Genomic DNA, 18,474 nt, shown 5'->3' on the forward strand with positions numbered 1-18,474 from the left:
AAAGATAAATTATTTTGATAAACATTTTTGTTAACTCTTGTTTTATGTAAAACGGGTACTAAAGTGACATGAATCCATCTCACACCATACATAATTAGAATTTGCCAACTTCCCAGGAGGGCTTGAACACCATCACTGAAATAGATGTGGTTTATAAAATTATATTTATAATAATTTGTATTATTTTGTGGCATCTTTTTACAACTCAAGGTTTCTTGACAGAGTTTTAAAGTATAGAAAAAGCTCAGACATCAATAAAACAACAATTCACAAACCAAGAACATTCATTTTCTTTTTACCTTAGTCCCTTCATAAATCAGGGGTCACCACAGCGGAATTAACTGCCAGCTTATCCAGCATATGTTTTACACAGCGGATGCTCTTTCAGCTCCAACCCAACACTGGGAAACACCAGTACACTCTTTATTCACACACATACACTAGAGCCAATTTAGCTCATTTAATTCACCTGTACCGCATGTCTTTGGATTGTGGGGAAAACTGGAGCACCTGGAGGAAACCCACATGAACACGGGGAGAACATGCAAACTCCACACAGAAATGTCAACTGACCAAGCAGAGACTTGAACCAGCGACTTTCTTGCTGTGAGGCGATCGTGATACCCACTGCACCACCTTGAACCCCCAAACCAAGAACATAAGTGTAATATTAAGAGTAAAAAGGGAAAGATTAATATTAAATTTAATTTAATACATGCCTATTTCTCCTATTAAACTGCTAGAGCTTAGTGCGAGTGTACACATCTGTACATAATAATTCATTAAAATCATCCAGTAGCATACAAGTATAATTCAAAATAAAACATTGCTGATAAAACTGTAAGTGTAGCATTAGCAATTGCTAGCTAGTGTTATACGTTCTGGGCTCTGCTGCCTAGTTCAGATCCTCTAAAAATGCAGAGGCTGCAGAATATTTAGGAACCTGGCCGAGTGATTTCTCCATCATCTCACACCAGATTCAGTTTCAGACAAGAGCGCGATAATGCTTGCCTGGCGATTTATTTGATGTGGATTTGTCTTCCGTTATACGAGTCACAAGCATTATAATCAGACTCTTAAAACTTTAAACAGCTCAGTTCTAAAAAGCTTTTAATGCAGGCTTGTCTGCTTTTTCCTCATCTGTCTGCCATATTTGTTGGCGTGTGGAATTTCCTCTATTGACAGAGCTTGTGTTTTTAGTGGATGGTGCCGTGGGGAGAAAGAGAGGGCTTGTTTATGAAATGTACCCAGATGAAGGGGGATATGATTTGAGGCCCTAACCTCTCTTCGCTTTGCAGCCAGGTTCGGGCAGTCAGCCCGGCGGTGGAGTGAGAGCTACTCTGGACGCAAATCATAGTGACAGTTTCTGGGCCCTGCTCTGTGCCTGGCTATATGAAAATCGCCGCTGTTGCTGTGGCAACGGAGCGGGGAAGGCTTTTGAAAAGGAACATCTTGTCATTTTCTTTAATCCACTGCAGCTGGAGATCCGAACACTATTATTAAATTGTAGTCGCCATGGTTACTGCTATGGGTTTGTAACAGCAGCCATTTCAGGGCTCCTCTCCCCCTGCTCATCATCTGGCTTTTTAGGGGTCTTTTGTAGTGTACCACACGCAAAAACAATGGGAACCGTCAACTGTGCTGTCCGCCACCTTTTGTGCCTTTGTTCGGTCTATAGGTTTAAAACCACACTATTTCCTCTCCGGCTCTATTGTGTTTTAATGTGAATCTTGCATTAATGTGATTATGTGATCAGAATAATACCTTAAAAGCACCACCAGCATATTAAAAATCATTTTAGAGGGGTAAAAAATGTAAATAAAGATGATTAAAGGCTGTTATTGCCTGATGGTCATTTCAGGCTAATACATTTTGAATCACTAATGTCTGCTTCGATTGTATGAAAGGGATAATTTACCCCAAAATGAAAATAGTCATCAATTACTTACCTTTACATCATTCCGAATTAACAAAAACTTAAATGTATTCATATAATGGTTTAATCCACATTTTGTAAGGAGGTTTATTTTTGATATGACATACAGATTTAATGTTGGCTTATTGCTTTTTATTTAGGTTACCTAAATTTAATTTGAGGACGGGACTTTTTGGTTTCATTTAATAGATTTGTGTTTTACAAACCAAGTACTTTCCACAATGTTATTATCAACAAATAATTATTATTGTAGAGCAATTCCATGCAAATGTCAATCTTGTCATGAAAGAGTTTTCACCAAAATAGAGAAACAGTTTTTACATTTTTTTTGTATAAGCAAGTGTTTTAAAATACTCAAATTACTCAATCAGTGTTTTCAAACTATTGTATTTGATTACCAAAGTCACACAAGTGCAAATTTCATATCTGTCACATCCATAATGGAAGTGTCACATCCATGATGAAGCTTTTCCCTCATAAATGCAAAAAACGTCAAACAGAATAAAATCAATCATTTTTGTTTTATAGTGAGCCCACTCTTATTCGTTTGATTAGCATTGCTTCTTTTGGGTTGTGCAGTTTAATTCACTGAATGTCTACAAAGTACAGCACACTGTAAATTCGCAAATCTTTTTTGTCACATCCATAACGCATGTTTATTTTCCTCATTTAAAATATAATTTTTTTTACAGATTGATATTTTTCTGATCCCATAAATCTGTGGTTTATTGTTTTGGAAAATTTAAACTGATGTTTCAATATAATGTTAACATATACTTAGAATTTATGTTTTGAGTTTTACTGCAAATGTCACATCCGTAATGCTGGAATTGTTCAGAATTTATTTTTTTGTTTAGTTTTTTTAAAAAAAATTGTTATAAAGTGCACATTTTTGAAAATACTACAACTATTGCATTTATGCCAACTACAAAACTGCAGATTTGTCATATGCATGTGAAGACTACTTTCAACGTGGTAATGTCATTGGCCCATGAGTATTTCCTGCTTAATATCAAACTATTTCTTAACTGTAACAAGAGGCAATTCAATCATAACTCAATGTTAAAACTGCTATCACAAGATTGTTTATCAATATGTTGAATATTCTTTTTGCATTCTCAGAACTATACAATAAAAAATGCAAAACTGGACATACTTTGGCATTTATCTTTCATAATGGACAATATTACATACTAAGAGTGTTGCCATACTTAAGGACTTTACAGCTAAATTAGTAAGGACATTTAGAAAGTAGGAATGCACCGATATGGTAACCCATTGGCCTAAAGTTATTGACCTAATTTTGACATCGGGCCAACAACAATAACATTAAAAACAGCATTTATTGACCGATAACGATATGACCGCCGATATATTGTGCATCCCTAATAGAGTAAATAACATTTTATTTATTTGATGGAAATATGTCCTTAAATGGTCATGTTTGCTTTCATTGTGCAACACATGTATACTTAAAGGAAAACTGCTTAATGTCATTTTTATGACATTTCATAAACCATCAAAGCTTTACATTTGTCTTCTCTTCTCTCTTTTCTTACAGGCGATTAAACAGTACACAAGGGGAGATTCGAGTTGGTCCCAGTCACCAGGTATGTCTCTTTACTAATGCTTAACATGTTATCTGAAACCTTGTCATCTCTGACACTGCTTATTAAAGCTTGTGGCGTGGATTGAACAGAGATATCTGAAACTCATATTAAGCAGTGGCTTGATTGACAAGCTCAAGCGCTGCTTGCATATTGCCGCTGGTCCTCTGTCACCTATAGGTTTAACTTGAATAGTGGAATAAAGATGATGCTTGATGGATTTTTCATGCAGCGCTGTGGCCATATGGAATAGTGCGTTTGGAAATTGGCTGCTCGGAGTGTGTGGGATTTATTAGACACATTCGGCAGTGTTTTATGGGAATTAGGAATGGTCACAGCGGTCTGAAATTGAAAAGCCAAAAGGAAGATCGCTAAAGAAGATGGCACACGATGAAAAAGACCGAACACCACCAGCAATTAATGTCAGATGTTTTATAGTGTATATCCTCCCAGAGATCCGTTCAAGCTAACATATGGAGTCAAACTAGTGGCTGGACCACTGCCCAGGGTTGCACCAAATGACTTTAGATGAAGTTTGCGGTAATAAAGTTCTGCCGGGCTGGCCATTACAGGTTAGCGCACCATGGATATTGATTCAACTCGAGATGCATCTGCAAGACTTTATAACTGAATGTTAGTTATGTCTTAGGAAATTACTTTTGAGGTTTGGTCTTAGGATTTGTTTTATTCTGGAAACGTTCTGCTTAAGGAGTTTTGCTACAGAGTGTGCACGAAATGTGTGAAAACATGCTAATTCTTTTCTAAGCCACTCAGTATGTTATGTGTGAATATATACTAAATATAGTATATATAAATGTAGAATATATATAAACTTTAAGACAAAAACAGCTTGGGCTGAGCAATATGGCAAAAATGCAATCTCCATAATTATTTTCCATATTGAACAATATATATTTCAATATAAGTTGCTACCAGATTTAAAAGAGTACCCCAACAATGACTATAGCCACAAAAATTAGAGGGTCCATTAAGTGTCATAACATATTTTCGGCTGATAAATTTTCGGTGGCCAAAAATTAGGTGAAATCTCCAATTTCGATACACTTTTAGATTGCCACTGTTGCACATTTCTGCTGTTTGATTGGCTCTTAGATCAATACCGCTTAAAAAGTCAAGAGCTTGTCATTGTTCTTAATATCAATTTTATCATGATTATTCAATATAATATCATTTATCGGCACGGCCCTAAATGCAGCTTTGGTTAATAAACCTTTTTCAAAAGCAATACAGGGTTTCAGACATTTAAAAGCTCTAGCAGCTAACTAATTTTGTAGCACTACACATCTAGTATTAAGTGATTTCTTCTGTCTTAGAAATACACATAACTTATGCTGCAGGAGTTGGAATCCAAATAAAAAAATATTTTCATAAAAAAAAAAAAACAGAATCAAACTATTAAAGTGGATACAAGTTAGGGGTGAATGCTATTGGAAAAATTTCACATTGCAATATTTTTTTTTCTCTGATATATATATATATATATATATATATATATATATATATATATATATATATATATATATATATATATATATATATAAATAAATACAATTTCACCAGATGACTTTAATAGCTAAAAAGGCATTACTTTAGTTGGATTGGGATGATGTTGTGTGGAAGTAAAATATAAATATATTTTATGTAATTTATTATATACATATGATAAACTACAGTTCTAAATAAACACAATGGAGCAAATGTCAGAGTGAAATAAACAATTTCCTGGAGAGAGTTACAGAAGTTGAATAATCAAATGTAAAATGACACTGCACAGTCTTCATCGTATAATTTATTCAATCTTTATTAGACTTCTTTATGCATAACTAAAATGTTTTAAACTCTCTCAAAATGCTCACAGTCACGAGCCTTAAAAATATTTCATTGTGGTTCAATTTTGCAGTGATTCCACAAATCTAGTGTGTTTTACTGGTGGTTTTTGGACATTTGGACTATTATCCCAACTTAACATTGCATATCCAGTGATGTGTATATTACGGACACACACATTGCAATATCGATGCTCAAATGATATATTGTGCAGCCCTAGTACAAGTTGATCTTAAAGAGTTGTAGATATTGATAGCCATAAGTACTTTATAAAGGCCCCACTATCATAGTAAAAAATAATTTTGAGATTATGAAAAAGCTATAACCTAAGATCTAGTACTTTTAGTACACAAATACATATGCACAAGTTAATGTGACTTATTAAACATATAATATGGAAGTCAATAGCTACTCATTTCTGACATTTTTCATAATATTTTCTATTGAGAAAACTCACATTTAGAACAAGTGCAGGTGTTTTAGAGTAAAATAACAAACAAAAATGAAAATGAATATTTTACTTCATTAATGCCTTTAATACATTAATAATGTAATCAAATTCCATATGATTATCTGCCATTTCTGTCATTGGTCACCACAGTAACGCCATGGGACCTTATACATGCAAGGGAAAGTTTAATATTTTAGTCAACATATTGATTTAAGTGAGGTCTTTTAATCACTCATGCATGTAGAGATTAAATGAATATGAAAATTGATATTTAGCTCTCAACGCTAGTGCTATTTGTGTTTTGACTGCAGCTGTCTGTTCCCTTTGCTCTTTGCCAAATTAGGCCAAGCTGCCAGAGCTCCAGCCCTTTCCCTCTCCTGGAGGTCAGACAGTGACAGAGAATGAAGAACTGGTCTGGATGCCCGGGGTCAATGACTGTGACCTGCTCATGTACCTGCGGGCTGCCAGGTAAAGCCCCGTCTTCTCCGTTTAAGTCATGTTGTGCAGTTTGTTTTGCTGTCAGCTTGAACATAATCGATGATTCCTCTTTTCTGCTTGACAGGAGCATGGCAGCGTTCGCAGGGATGTGTGATGGGGGGTCAACAGAGGACGGCTGCCTCGCCGCCTCACGAGACGACACTACACTTAACGCATTAAACACTGTAAGTTGACGCACTGTTCTCAGATTAACTGACCTTTACTCCAGATTTAAGATTACAGGCGATCTCTTAGCTGATGCTAAAGGTAGCATTGGGGGTTGCAAAACTGAGAATGCAAAGGGAAAATCTAATGTTTATGGCATGTTTATTTTATTAAGAAGGAGAGAGTTCTGTAAAAATGATGGTTTTGGTGATTATTGTTGTGTTATGGTTGCAGTGTACAATATAGTATTTGTTAAAATTAGTTGATGCATTAACTTTAAATATCTTTATATATATATATATATATATATATATATATATATATATATATATATATATATATATATATATATATATATATATATATCTTCAGCATTAATTGCCCTTCGTTATCGTTTGTTCATATTGTAATTGTTTATTGGCCAAGTGCTTTTATTGATTACAACTTTTGTTTTTGTAAATGTAAAAATGAACATTAGAATTGATACATAAATTACAGTTTAAGTATAGTTTATAGACCATTTTAATGTGGTTATGTCATTGGCCCATGAACATTTCCTGCTTGTTATGAAGCTATTTCATTGTTGAGTCTGTTGCAGTCAGATATAACAACCAGTTGTGTGGTATCTTGGGTACCAACACTGTTAACTATATAATATAACTATATATGTAACTGTTGTGAAGTAGCAGTAACAGCCTACTCTTTGTGTCTTGGAAAATTGGCATTGTTTTTGTGACACTGTAGTGGTTTTTTAAAATGTTCTTCAAAAGTAACATATATTAGGTTTTAGTAAAGATTTACTTGTAGAATTAAATGAACATTTATTAGTATTTTTAGTTTTTGTTTAGATTTCTATTCTTTGTATTCTTTCTTAAAGAGTGTTCACGTGTTTTATGTATGTTTTAAATCACAATAAAATTAGTATGCTACTTCATTTTTTTTTAGATTATAATGTTTAATCTAAAATTATTATTTGTATTTAATTTTTTTGACTGAAATTAAAATAAAATTTTGGTGTTTTCTGGGTTTATTAGCGTTTAATATGTTGTGCCTCAAGTTCTGGTTACTGTAGCAAGAGTTAATTCAATCATAACTTAATGTTAAAATAGTTGGTAATGTTCTCAGAAGCTATAAAAATTAAAAATGTAAAACAGAAAATACGTTGGTATTGAAGACCATGGCTTTTGTTTACATCCCTCGAAATGGTCTCTATTAAGTTGTTAGCTGTTATGTTAACATGTTAACTTATGAAATCTTGTGATTACATTAATAATAAAAACAATAATTTATTAATAGTTTGGGCTACCATTTTGGTTGCTGTTGAAACTGTTCTATAAATAGTAATACATTTATTGCTGCAATTTTAGAATTAAAATCACACTGATCACACTGAACGCGTTATTTTGCATTGAGAGGCGCTTTTTAAAAAATGATTTACTAATGGCCACGAGTGTTTGTAATGGCCTGCATTTTAACCTCCTGCTTCGGCTCGTGTTTTTGGCGTTACTTGCTGTGCGCTCGCAGTTGAAAAGAAGTGAACTCTGAGCATAAAAAGCACGCTACGTCAGTTGCATTTGTTTCATTCTCCAATCAAATGAAAGAAGAGGCGGGGTATCGGTTGAGGTGACTGCAGTGTTTTTGTTATCAAGACGACTACAGAGCCTTTTAAAGATAGAGGAGAGACTTGTGATTGCTGTTTTGAATTATCTTAAGCTGTATGAATCTCAAATCTTAAATTTAACAATATTATTAAATTTTTAAATTATATTAAAATCAATAGCAACACTCAAACACAATACGCAGCTGATTGAGTCATTGCCAAGTGACATAAAGCGCACCACGCTTCTTTTTCTCGTCAACAAAAAAGGCATTGTGGTGCACCTCACATTTTTGGAACGTAAAAGCGCGTTCGGTGTGATTGGCCCCCTAGTTTGTAGCTTTTTTTGTCACCAATCTGGTCTGTTATTTCAGTCCAAGTGCTTTTTGTAATGTTTATTGTTATTTTGCTGTTGGAGCTATTTAGTAAAAGCAAAAAGAGGAATCAAGCCGGTCTCATTGCTCACAGTTAGCAAAACCATAAAATGTCATTATGTCAAAACCAGTGGTCTGGGCAGTGAAGTGGTTTAACAGAGAGACCGCAGATTTCAGGAACAGCCATTTTCTATATAACTAATCATTCAGGCTAATGAGGAAATAGATTTAACAGAACCCTGTGTGATCCTAAATGAGAGTAGTTACATGGGTTTTGTGGTTCACTTGACTTCCCTTTTTCATCAATTGTTTGGTTGACACATTTTCCCGACCTTCAAAATCGCAAATGTGTCATTCATGTCTGTCGGCATGTAAGCCGTCTTCATACAGTAGACTCTTCTATGCATCAGAGTTCCCTCTTCTTGCTCAGTTCAGCAGCTAAAACCCAATTTGTCTTGGCCAATTAAACACCCGGCACCAAAGAGACAGTGAAGTAAGATGTCCCTAGCAGGCTTCATGCCTAATTGTCAAAAGATGAAAAAAAGGAAAAAGAAATCCCCGAGCGTTTCCTCACATTTGTTCACCTTCTCAGCGGTGCACCACAGGCTGCTGCTCTCTGAACACAGCCTCGCCTCTGGAAAGACACGGGCACCAGGGGCCATCAAAACACCCTAGTAAATTGGCGTTGAAGAGCTCCTCAGTGATGTCTGCAATTGTAAGATGTCTGAACAAGAGGGGTGTAATTTATGGCTTCATTAATGCACAGTAGGCCTTGACAGCTGAGCTTTTGCAGAGCTGAATTTATAAACCTGGTCAAGTACAAAAATATAGCGTGATATATGCTAATACCGCCCATGTCAGACAACCATTATAAAAGCAATTCGTATGTCTTTGCTAGCCTTAAAAAAAAAATAAAGCATTCGGCAAATGAACCTGAAATGCAATAAACATGACATTTCCGTTTTTGACTGAGAAGTGGATAAGCTGAGAATTAATGTGAGCTGCGGTTCAGTTTCTTGACCTTTTTCCGCTCATCTGCAATTCCAATGTGCTTGGAGCGTGAGGCGCACCGTGTCTCAGTCAGGTACCTGCTTGCCATTGACAGGCTGCTTTGTTGTAGCCGTGTTAGTAATTATTATGGCCAGCATCTCCAGTGGAGGTGAAGGAAAAGCACTTTGGCTAGATATTGTTCTTTTCTCAAATGTTTTTATAAATAAACATGATGTGGGGAAAATTGAAGCTTTAAATATTGCCGCATTTTTATGAAAACATAACACCCAACAGTGTACATCATGTATATATGTTAACAAAATTATCTCAGTGTTACTTCCTCATACCAGCTAGAACATGCACTAAAACACTAGCAAACAATACAACAATGATACAGCACCATCACAAAATCTCAGCTGGACTAATGAAATAAGAAACAAAATTAAATTACATGTAAAAAAGAGAAAAAATGTCAAAAAATAATAATTACAGGGACATTATTAATCTATGGGTCCCATATTTTGTCATACATCTTCTGTTTGCCAAATCTAGAGAAACGTAACCCAGGGTTCATATGATCATGGAAAACCTGGAAAAGTCATGGAATTTTGACATGGCGTTTTTCAAGCCTGGAAAAGTTTTGGAAAAACCCACAAGGTTTTGGAAAATCATGGAAATTACATTTACATTAAGTCATTTATTAACAGACATTTTTGTCCAAAGCGACTTAAGCTGCAATCACACTAGAGCATGCACTTGAGAAATTCTGTTGTATGGGGCTGTGAAAAGGGGTGATATTAAACAATATGATTCAGAATTCACCAAGCTTGAACTTTCAAATGCGAAACACGTGCTTACGTTTCTGGTCTGCCGCATTGGCATGCCTCTGAAGTTTATGGAGTGAAAAGTGCAGTGTGATCGCGCCTTTACAATAGTAGTTTTACCTACGATTACTAGTTTAACAAACTATTAACATTATTGAAAATTAGTTTGACAAATATCTGTATATTGGCATGGAGGTCAGATGTTTTCACCTCTTTTTTGGCTAAAAACATGGTCTCGCATCATTTTAGCCATTTTACATAAATATAAAAATAAATTTAAACTAAAGAGGTTGTAGCGTGTTTGATGATTTGCTGTAATAAGTTTAAACGTTCATTGTTTTTCTTATGATTTACCACATATACATAGATTTTACATGAAACATTGAGTCATGAAAATTGTCTAAAGTCATGGAATTTTTTTAATAAAAATGTGTATGAACCCTGGTAACCTTTCAAGCTAACCATTAAAAAAAAAGGGCCGGAACATTCAAACAATGCTAATTCCACATCAATTTTAATGTCCAATTCAAAAGCCTGGGAATAAAGTCCGAAGATATCACACAAAGGAGAGATAGAAGGATACAGCTTAAGTTTGGCTTTGGTATAGTTTAATCTGTGCATCACTTTAAATTGTATGAGCTGTGGTTTTACATATATAGAGCAGGTGTGTATACAACTCAATCCCTCCTCTTAAGTACAGGATGAGATGTCAATTCCTAATTCCTTCTCCCAAGAATCTTTAGGTTGTGCTGTAGAAACCAAAACGTGGGAAGCAAACAGATATATACATTTGATCACCAAACGTTTCTCCATTGGATATTGCCTCAAAAGTTGTTGCCGCATTGTTAACAGCTAGTATAATAAGAAGCAGCTTGTTTGGACATTCTGAGTCATATTGCTTGTTTTATTTCTGAAGTCGTCATCTTCGGAGCTTGCGTGGATGCTTTTTTTGTCCGAATATTTTAGGTTATTTAAGTTCGCACTCATCTGACTACTCAATACTTAATGGCTTTCAGATTTTCTGTCCAGCTGTCCAAGCTCACCCTATCTGACAGGTTTATAGAGAGCCAATCGCTGTTACAGTGTTCAGGCTGTCCTTACACTAGGAAAAAATGTGTCCGTCGCAGTCGGATATAATAATCAGCTGTGCGGTAACTTAGTTGCAACACTATTCACATACTGTAACTGTTGTGAAGTAGCAGTAACATATTTTGTGTCTTGGAAAAGTGCCTTTGTTGTTTTTGTGACACTGTAGTGAAATAATTGTTCTTCAAAAGTCAGATATATTTAGTATTTTGACTCAAATTATGAGTATTTAATCTTTACTTGCTATTTCTATTAAATATTTACTTGTAGAATTAAACAAACATTTATTAGTATTTTTAGTTTTAGTTTTTGTTTAGTTTTAAATTTTTTTCTGAAGTGTTCACTTATATTTTTTACATCACAGTAAAATTTGTATGTTTTATTTAAGATTTTAATGCTTTTATCTCATTATTTGTATATAATATTTTTTACTGAAATTAAAGTTAAATTATGGTGTTTTATGGGTTCCTTAGCGTTTAATATATTGTACCTCAAGTTCTGGTTGAATTGTGCTTAGTAGATTGCATTTCATTTACTAGTTGCATTGTATTTTTATAAATTAAATTAAATTTAACTTGTTTTTAGTTGGATTTTATTTTGTTAAGTTACTACTAGTAGGCTTTTTAAATGCTTTAAAGTAAGTTAATCCTGCGCACCAAAGCTGCATTTATTGCATCAAAAATACAGTACAAATTGTAAAATTCTAAAATATTATTTATACACTATAAAATAACCGTTTAAAAGTAGTTTATAATTTAATTTAATCATTTATTCCAGTGATTTTATTGATGAATTTTCAGCTTCATTACTCCAGTCTTCAGAGTCACATAATCCTTCAGAAATCACTCTAATATTAATATTATTAAATATAATAGTAATAAAAGCAAAAAAGACTGGAAAGTAATTTAATTTGAAATTACATACAATAAAAAAGCGGTCATTTAAAATTTAAAAATGTTTAACAATTCAACATTTTATTTTTACATTATTAAATGCTGCTACAGAATCATTTTCAAATTCAGAACATATATATTTTTTTTATTAAAAAAAACTGACCCCAAACTTTTGACTGGTAGTAAATAAAATACTGTAGTTTAAATACTGTCTACCTTAAGCAGCTTCAATTTAGATTTGAATAGCTGAGTAGTTAGCTAAAGTAGTTTAGCTCCTAAAATTACAAGCAGCTTGTAAAGGGACATTTCCAAAACATTAATCATTAACCTTAATTTGTTCTCTGTCGCCTTTTCTACAGCTTCATGAGAGCAGCTACGATGCCGGAAAAGCCCTGCAGCGGCTGGTGAAGAAACCAGTGCCTAAGCTGATTGAGAAGTGCTGGTCAGAGGACGAAGTGGTGAGTGAACGAGTTAAACTTTCTTCATAATGTGGAAAGGGAGAGAAGGCCGGATTTCTCTGCATTGCTGGCTCTTTGTCGTGCACTGAAAAGCACTCAGGATTCCAGCTCCTCCAGCAGAACAGGGCAGCTGCATCCTGTTTATGGCCTGTGGAATAAATCTTCTCTGAGAGGAGGGAGAAGCAGAGGAGGGGGAAACAAAGTCTTGGTCAGCTTGTGTTAAAAACTTTTATTTGATCCCAGAACCTTAATGCATTTTGCGCCTCAGATGGTATAGTGTAAGGAAAACGAAGATCTGCGGTGTCGATAAGAGTCTGAAAAGCTAGTATGCATTTACACAGTCTCTGTAGGGATTGACTTGAGTCATAACTAGGGCAAGAGAATTTTGTAAAAAAAATAATAAAAAAATCAGCAGGTTTATGCTTAATGATTTTCGGAGTACCATAACTAAAACCTTAATTTATGAAATAAAACAAATTATACATTTTGAGCGTGTATTAAATGTTTACAATGCAAATCCAATTAGATCCACTTAATTAGTAAACCAAGCAATTCTCTTATATTTCTACTAATAGATGAAGATTATTACTTTACAAACTGTATTGTAAATGAATCATATGAACATTTTAATATTACTATTATATATCACAATAATATTAGTGAAATTAATTTAAAAACAAAATAAATATAAATTTACACACATTTACACCAGTAAATACAGAACCAATGATGGGCTAAAGATCTGCAGATTTCTGCGCACGCAGATTCTGTGTGGGCCAAGTCGTGACAGGGCTTCTAGTGTAGAAGCCAAGGGCAAACCTTTTATTCACATATAAAACACTTTATAACTTTGTTTTTGGGTCCATGACAGCTGAACAAGCATGGTTTTAAAGACTACATCATTTATTATTAAATTAGAAATTTTTAAAACTTTCTTTAACTGAGATAGCATTTAAATATTAATGTATTTTATTTCAGTTAGCCACTCAGGAATTATTATTACATTTATTATGATGTCTATTTTATTATGATGTCTATTTTAATCTTCATCTTAACCCTTTAACTGCCCCACCAAGAAAATAATTTTTGGATTGGATTTCTTAACTCCTAATGTCGCTAGTAAACACACTCAATGCATTTTTTTCAACACATCCCATAATTTATTAAATATCAACCTCTACCAATAGGTTTCTACTAATGTCGGTTTATGGAAAAGTACGGGAATTAATACATATGCTATGGAAAATCTGAAAAATATGAAGTGTAACATCCATTTATTAAAAAAATAATCAAAATAAAACATTTTTGAATAGTAAATTATCTGTATTTTTTGAAGTATGACAAAATATTTCAAATTCTCATATAACATGTTTTTTCTCTCTCTTTTTTTTTTTACAATAAAACCAAAGTCAAGTGTAGTAGTAGTGGTTTTTGTAAATCAACAATGCTGTGTAGTGTAAACCATTATTTAAAACGTTTATTCATCATTTATTATTTTTATTATTACATTATTATTTATTTATTCTTTAAAGCAGTGTTTCTCAACCATGTTTCTGGATGACCACCAGCACTCCATGTTTTGAATGTTTCCTTTGTCTCACCCATTACAGGTCCTTCAGTCTCTGCTAATGACCTGATGATCTGAATCAGGCTTGTTTGGTTTAGGAGACATAAAAAAATATGCTGGGCTAGTGGTTCTCCAGGAACGTGGTTGAGAAACACTGCTTTAAATGACTTTAACAGTAATTGTTTAAAACTGTCAAAACATGGCCAACCATTTGGTAGAACAGGCAGTTAAAGAGTAGCTCAGTGAAATTTAATAATACATTAAAAACAAAATGTCAAACACCTAGCAACCTTTCTGAGGCTTTATCTAAAATAACATGATTATATGTTTAGCAAAATTTCTTCGACTTAAAATTAAAAGGATAATGTTTCCAAAATTATTATTTTTTTATGAAGCTACAAAGTAATTCAATCTATAAAAATATTTCAAGGATATCATTGTTTTCTTGCTTTCATAAATGTTGAGGAAATACTCCACTGAAGAATTTTAGCAAAAGTAGGATTGTTATTTTTAAATGTTCTCTGAGCAGTCTGAAATGTGTAGAATTATTTCAGAAACATTACACAAATGTCCTACTTCAAAACATTTCAGGACAAAAAATAAAAACACTCCATGAATGATATGTAATCTGCTTGTATGGCAACATTTTAAGCACATCATTACGGACAAGATAGCTTGTAACAAATCTTCCTCAAATGAACTAGATTTGTTTCCAAACATACTTATCCACCATTAATATTCAAACAGTGTCCTAAATGTTTACTAGCTCATATCCCAAGAGGCTGAGGCATATGCCACATCTTTTTCCTTAAATCAGCATTCATGTTTGTGTTTACATGTGCATACTTAAAGCTACACACCTGAATTTTTAAAACCAGGGTCACGTTAATAGTGCCGGTGAGCCCATTAAAACCGATCAATTAGCCTGTGCGTATCGATCAGCATTGGCATGTATAACTGAGTGTGCGCCTGTTTTTAATGTACACAGGGAGAAGCGTGTGTGTGAAACGAACTGTATAACAGTCTGTCTGCGATGAATAATAGAGATGCTGAATAAATAGTGCATGAGCGCAGGCCTGGATTACACCACTGTTGGTACTTTTCTCAGTGGCGTCTTTGCACCCCGCAGGAGGCTGTTTGGGGGGCAGGCGAAGCGTCTGTAACCCAGCCAGGCCACCGCTGCACCGTCAAGGACACTGCTCCCCCGATCTGATTTCAGCTTGTGCTTTTGCAGTCCTGCAGCCTTGAGGGACAGGTGTAAATGTACCCCTGACCTTGGCCACTCACACCAGCACCGCTGCTCCTCATTTATTTATCATCTCTCTCTCTCTCTCTCTCTCTCTTTCAGCCTGCAGGTCCACGGCCTCATTATCCCTGCTCTTTTACCATCGCTCTTGTTTGAAATGTGAATAAAAGTGACAGTGACTGTCTCAGAAATGACAGAATCATCCCTTCTTCAGGGTCACTTGTCACCCGTCTCCCTCAGCCGCTCGACATGGCCCTCGGAGCCTCTCTTCCTCTCCTCTAGCCTGCAGCGCTTTCAGCTGCCGAAAGAAACAGAATGAGAGCGAGAAAGAGAGAGAACGTGCCATTTTATTTCTGTTCTCGTGCCACAGTTTATCTGGAGAATTCTTTCAGATCCCAATGTAATGCGCTGAAATGGCATGTCATCTATAACACCCTTTAATCTTGTAAGCCATTTTAGTAATGTGGCGTAAAAAATATTAGTCCTACTCTTTTTTTGTCTAAATCTTCCCCTGTGATTTCTGCAAAGTGAAAAATGTCGACCCTCTCAGAATACACTTATTTATTAATCAATTATTTTTGGCAAAAAAAAGGGCAAATTTTGGATGATTAAATCAAGTGTTGCTGTATGCTTTTTCAAATTTTAATGTGGATTAGTGTCTTTAAATCAATGGTCTCAAACTTAATTCCTGAGTAGTTGGCTGTGAAGACCACTGATTTGGAAAGAAATCAGACCTTAAATGTGGCAATTTTATAATGGGAAGACAGATCACCGGAAGCTTTGAGGCTCTCAGGCTGAAATGAAAAATCTGTGTGCATATACTCTTTTATAAATCTCAATTTTGTTAATTTCCAAGTAAATTGTTGGGTAATATTTTATTGTGATATTTTTAATTTGTTCTTGGTATTAAAATGGGATCTGGACAAAGTTTAATGGAAAGGGAAGAGTTTGTCAAATAATAAAACGAGATTTAAACGAAATTCAGAGGGCCCTGTTGTAGGGATAAGCTCAAGTACTGATATTTATTTATTAAGTAACAGTACAGGCCAATCATTACAATACAATAATTCCATTAAAGCATTTTTTTTATTCAACACAATCTGGAATATAGTAATCACTGTATGCAAGCATAACAAAAAAGGTCTCTTTTTTATTTAGGTATTGGTTATGGCATTATTATTTATTTTAGTTGAAGACACTGGCTCAAGGATATTTTTGAAATATTTAAAATATATTTGTCAAATGTGTAAAGACTGTAAAGCATACGTCTCAAATTCAATTACTGGAGGACCACAGCTCTGCACAGCTTTGCTCCAGCCCTAATCAAATACAGCTGATCCAACTGATCAAGGTGCTCACAACTACTAGAGACTATTAAGCAGGTATTGGAGCTAGTTGGAGCTAAACTGTGTAGAGCTGCGGCCCTCCAGGAATTGAGTTTGAGACCTATTCTGTAAAGATATTATTATTATTAAGGATTAAAAATGCTTTTCTTTTTAATTTATATAGCAGAATACCATGTCAAAAATTTGTTTGCACAAAAATGTAAAGCAGCAAATAATACATTTTTAATGAACAGGAATATTGCATATTAAAATGATTTTCACAGGATTTTGTGGCACTGACAATTGAAGTATTGATGCTGAAGAAAATTAAGAACATTCAAATATAAAACAGTTACTTTAAATTGTAGCCGTATTTTACAATATTGGTATTTTCCACTGTATTTTTTTATATTTATTTTATTTAGTCTTTGTAAACAAAATAATCTTTCAAAGACAAAAATCTTACTGCCTCCAAAATATTGAATGTAGTAACTTGTCAAACAGTTTCCATAGTTCACTCAAAAACAAACATTTGCTCATGTCGTTCAGCTGTATTAAGTCATGAATTCTTAAATACTTGAAGAGGAGTAAATGTTTTCCTTACACTATCCCTCTAAGAGAGAGGCTGTGTTCAAATGTGTCTGTGATGCCCAAAAATTCAGCTCACTGGGTTTTGTAAGGCAGCCAGAAAAAGAGCACAGAGTGTTGTGTTTCAGGGTGTCTGATATACGACCACAGTGAGGGCTGCTATCTGCTGCTCAGCCCTGCTGTGTATTATCTCTGACTTGTCACAGGTTGACGAATGACAGCGTGAAGCTCCAGATAGTTGAAGTGCTGTGTGCGGCAGCGGGCAGCCTGGCAAGATTGCAGCCCCCCAGTGGCGAATGAAGAAGTGTGCACTTTTTCTGCAATCCTACTCTTTAATAATAATTCTAGGGCTGGAGAATAAAGGGAGGTTGGTTTTTAGAAAAGGGAGGAATGTCTAACACCCCTCCCAGCACAACAGACTAATGGCTTTTTCCTGTGGGTAGTGGAACTGGCCACCCACCTGGAGAAGTGTACATGGTTGTTTAGTTTTCAGCTTTTCTTGCTTCAGGACACAGAAGTTACAAGTTGTGTGCAAACAAAAAAGTGTATATAAGATAACGTTAATGTCATATTTACGTTGTGCATTATATATTCATCTAATCTCTCTATAAATAATATCAAAAAATATATAGAAAAGTTTAAAATGTACATATATAAATATAAAGTGATCAACATACGAGTACACCTCTCACAAATCTATCTTTTAAATGAATAGTTTCTAAAGGAAGCTATATAGTATTATATTTGTGCATGAATAATAAATTAGTCAGTCTTAAAGCCAAATCTGGAGCTAATCTAACAAAGTAACTTATGATAATGGACCAAAAATGTTTGTGTTAGGGGAAAATACTAAATTATTTAAAAAACAAAAAAAAGGTAAATTTTAGAGAAACGTAAAAAGTGCACTTTGTAATATCTTTAATTAAATTATATATTTATTTAAAAATATATTGTAATCAAGAAACATATTGAGAAATTGAAAGATAATACAATTACATTCAAGCAAAATATTGCAAAAAAAAAAATTACAACCTACAAAATT

At 34.3% G+C, this 18,474-nt stretch overlaps 1 protein-coding gene across 17 annotated transcripts in view; it reads left to right on the top strand.

The window, feature by feature from the left end:
* rerea (arginine-glutamic acid dipeptide (RE) repeats a) overlaps positions 1 to 18,474 on the top strand; it is a 242,115-nt gene that overhangs the window by 196,012 nt on the left and 27,629 nt on the right. For all 17 annotated transcript variants that reach the window (XR_015523491.1, XM_087307030.1, XM_087307036.1 and 14 more), the window contains 4 exons: positions 3,498 to 3,546; positions 6,186 to 6,310; positions 6,405 to 6,504; positions 12,608 to 12,706. Coding sequence is in view for 16 of the 17 variants with exons in the window: in XM_087307030.1 (XP_087163156.1) it covers positions 3,498 to 3,546; positions 6,186 to 6,310; positions 6,405 to 6,504; positions 12,608 to 12,706 (373 nt within the window). In the remaining variant the exon portion in view is untranslated. The remainder of the gene's footprint in view (positions 1 to 3,497; positions 3,547 to 6,185; positions 6,311 to 6,404; positions 6,505 to 12,607; positions 12,707 to 18,474) is intronic.

This window comes from Danio rerio, chromosome 23 (genome assembly GCF_052040795.2).
Source record: "Danio rerio strain M-AB ecotype USA chromosome 23, GRCz13ab, whole genome shotgun sequence".
Classification (NCBI taxonomy): Eukaryota; Metazoa; Chordata; class Actinopteri; order Cypriniformes; family Danionidae; genus Danio; species Danio rerio.